The following is a 3,626-nucleotide window of genomic DNA, read 5'->3' as shown; positions in this document are numbered from 1 at the left end:
GTATACATTTTTTTTATTTCCTTTATGCTTTTTCCCTTATTGTTTTAATTTAGTAACTAATTACATTTTGTATTTGTATGGTATTGCATTACTTCCTTGCGAGAACCAGTGGCGAGGAGTCCCCATGAGTATTTAGTCATGTAATTGTCAGCTAATCGGGATACAACAAGAAACAAACAAGAAGCCTTTTCCACATTGAAAAAAGAGGTCATCCCTTGAAAATGGATTACAGCATTTTCCACCCACCCTATAGATCTACGTCTTAATGAAACCAATTTAAACGGTATATAGAGGAATATGCCATTGAATTTACAGCAGCATAACATCGTTCTAAAATGGATTAGAATACAGTTCCGTGTTTCTTCCAGTAGATGGCATCGTTGTTCTCAGATAGAGGGGGAGACGAGGCTATAGGGGAGAGGAGGAGAGGAGAGGTGTCAAGTGCCAGACCTATGTGCTCAAAACATGACTCTGTCAATCTTCTGCATTATCAGTCAAATCATAACTTGTGGTTTATAGGGGCAAATGTAAGGATACACTCTAATTGTTTTGCACGTTCCAGATGGGCCATGTCCGCATCTAGTCCATACAGATGTATTCGATACAGAAAGGTAACTAGAACAGCGTAAAAAAGAATACCGATTTATTTAATAGAACAAAAAGATTTATTTGCAGCCTTAAAGCATTCCACAATTCCGCCTTATCGAAAAAGACTCGAGTCCACATTCGCTGAGAGAGAGAGAGAGAGAGAGAGAGATGATCTGGGAAAGATTGGAGGTCTATGTCTTTACGCATGACGTCAGGAGTGGCGTATGGGACACTGCTGCAGCCCCGTCCCACCCCCCACAACACCACCCCCCCCCCCTCCCCTCCCCACCCATCCCGGTCCGGGGCAGACACAAGTTATCGGGCAGCCAGGCGCGGGCCAGTCAGCTTCGCACCTCTTTTCTGCATCTATCGCGCTCCGCTCATCCTTCCTGTATGGTGGATATTATTTTCAACTCTTCTTTCTTGGGTGATATGGGGGATCATTCAAAGAGTAAGTCGGGCTCGCGTGTTGTGTTAGTCATTATTCTCACTGCGTAAAGAGTGTCCGTTTTTTTTTGTATCAACATTTTTTATGACACACTTTTACACATTTATTGCAGCTGCGGCTAATCGGGATATATTCCTTTTTCGTTCCCCTGCTGCGAAGGCCTGTCCGTCTACCGTCGTGCGTATTTATAGGCACATTTTGAGACGACTTGTTTGAAAATGAATTAGCCGAATAAAATTTTTGAGGGAACATTGACCGAAACCTCCATCTGTTACATAACAGTATAGCTCCGTCTGCAAGAGTGAGGAGCTCCCTGGACAACTGACAGTTTAGCCGGGCCTTTTATCCTATATTTCCCCCGATTTCGGTTGTATAGCCGGCTGTAGTAGGGATATACTACAAAGAGGTCTGGTCACAGAGTCTTGCATTTTGAAGTTTATGGCGGTACCATGCGTGTGCTCTCTGCAGAGAAGTCCGGCTTCGCGATGTGTGTCGGATGCGGCAGTCAGATCCATGACCAGTACATACTGAGAGTGTCCCCCGACCTGGAGTGGCATGCAGCCTGCCTCAAGTGTGCAGAGTGCAGCCAGTATCTGGACGAGAACTGCACTTGTTTCGTCCGGGACGGCAAGACATATTGCAAAAGAGATTATGTAAGGTACGCATTTGGAATTCTTTTCCTCAAAATATTTTTGAAAGTAAAAAAAAAAGTGATCGTCTAAATGCAGGCTAAAATATGCAGTTCTGGTTATATATATATATATATAAAAAAGTTAATACTGAGGACTAGTAAAGCCAATTATGTTTCCATTAAAGAAAACACTATAGGTCGAATTGCTATTTAATTTTTTAAAAGAGGGTGTGATATAAAATAAAGCACACTTATTTTATAGTGTATTCCACATAACGTGCAATTTTGTAAAAATAAACGTAAGCTATATTCTGTCATTATTTAATCAAATGGTCTATTTAATATAGCGCACTTCGTGCTGAAGAAAAGTACATAATAGACAAACGCAAATCGATTCAACCAAACTTGATTTTTAAGTTTCTATATTATGTGTCTCACATGTCTTTACTATATTTCTATTTCTTTGCAGACTATTTGGAATAAAATGCGCAAAATGCAATCTCGGATTCAGCAGCAGCGACTTGGTGATGCGGGCGCGGGACAATGTGTACCACATCGAGTGTTTTCGGTGCTCGGTGTGCAGCCGGCAGCTGTTGCCGGGGGATGAGTTCTCTTTGCGGGACGAGGAGCTCCTGTGCCGGGCGGACCACAGCCTGCTGCTGGAGCGCAGCTCTGCAGGCAGCCCGGTCAGCCCCATCCACTCCAACAGATCACTGCACTTAGCAGGTCAGGGTTCATGTTGTTATGTGTTATGTTTTAGTCTCTATTCTCTCTGTTAGTTATCATTAAACGGCTATTCCTTCTGTTTAGGTTATTATTATTATTATTATTATTATTATTATTATTATTATTATTATTATTATTATTATTATTATTATTATTATTATTATTATTGTTATTATTGTTATTATTTTATTATTATTATTATTATTATTATTATTATTATTATTATTATTATTATTATTATTATTATTATTATTATTATTATTATTATTATTATTATTATTATTATTATTATTATTATTATTATTATTGATGAGGACTAATACAAATCATCATTATTATAATAATGAACTGACTATTATTCAATTACACTGATATTCCTTTTCCTTATTTAGTCAATGAAATGTATATTTAACACAGAGCGTCCTAAAATATAAGAAATAGTACCTATTTGAAATAACTTGTCAAATGTAGCTACGAGACAGCTAAATTAAATTAAATAGCCTTTATTTAAAAATATATGTTTTAATTGAATGGAGCAATTAATAAACCAACGTATTTATTTTTTCAATTTTTATCAGATTTGATTGGCGTATGTGTGAGACAGACAGCTGCCCTTTCTTTAGGTTGTGGGGCTATAGTTCATTTCATAATTGATCTCATTAACAGTAATCTACTCTTATACCATTATCTGAATGATCTTCATTCTGCGTGGCTCTCGTCGTCTTATACTGTCGGCATTCAGTAGCCTATAAGCCGATATCGTTTAAACACAAGTGTTTGTGGTATATAGCCTGTGTGTTTACAAAATTCCTGTGCCTAGATTAGACAGGACTTGTATGTATAGTAGACCTTATAGTCATTCAAATAGTCCATTGCGACTCACTGAAAGCCGAGGTGAGGCCCAGAGGCCATATAGCCCAGTGTGATATTACTATAGTCAGCGATCTCATGCTTTATTGCTCAACATAATTTATTTATTTATACATTTATTGCGCAAATTTTACATTGCAGGAGACTTTTCTATTTGCGCTAAGAAGGAATGCAAATAATAATAAAAGTGGCAGGAATGATAATAATAACAATTGCTACTACTACTACTACTACTACTACTACTACTACTACTACTACTACTACTACTACTACTACTACTACTACTACTACTACTACTACTACTACTACTGCTACTGCTACTAATAATAATAATAATAATAATAATAATAATAATAATAATAA

The 3,626-nt window shown here is 37.4% G+C and overlaps 1 protein-coding gene across 2 annotated transcripts in view; it reads left to right on the top strand.

Moving 5' to 3' along the window:
* Positions 1 to 949: 949 nt before the first annotated feature.
* Positions 950 to 3,626, top strand: part of LOC311223006 (insulin gene enhancer protein ISL-3) — a gene marked incomplete at its 3' end in the record, with an annotated part of 7,888 nt that continues 5,211 nt past the window's right edge. The window contains exons 1-3 of one of the 2 annotated variants that reach the window (XM_084307693.1): positions 950 to 1,039; positions 1,505 to 1,694; positions 2,137 to 2,393. In XM_084307693.1, coding sequence (XP_084163819.1) covers positions 982 to 1,039; positions 1,505 to 1,694; positions 2,137 to 2,393 — 505 coding nt within the window. In that variant the 5' untranslated portion in view covers positions 950 to 981. Of the gene's footprint in view, positions 1,040 to 1,504; positions 1,695 to 2,136; positions 2,409 to 3,626 lie in introns of both variants that reach the window. The other variant, XM_084307692.1, reaches the window with a different exon arrangement.

Source organism: Notolepis coatsorum, assembly GCF_963971535.1.
Source record: "Notolepis coatsorum genome assembly, chromosome: 2".
NCBI classification, from domain to species: domain Eukaryota; kingdom Metazoa; phylum Chordata; class Actinopteri; order Aulopiformes; family Paralepididae; genus Notolepis; species Notolepis coatsorum.
The sequence above is the reverse complement of the archived record's forward strand: the minus strand, read 5'-3'. Positions and strand labels throughout refer to the sequence as shown.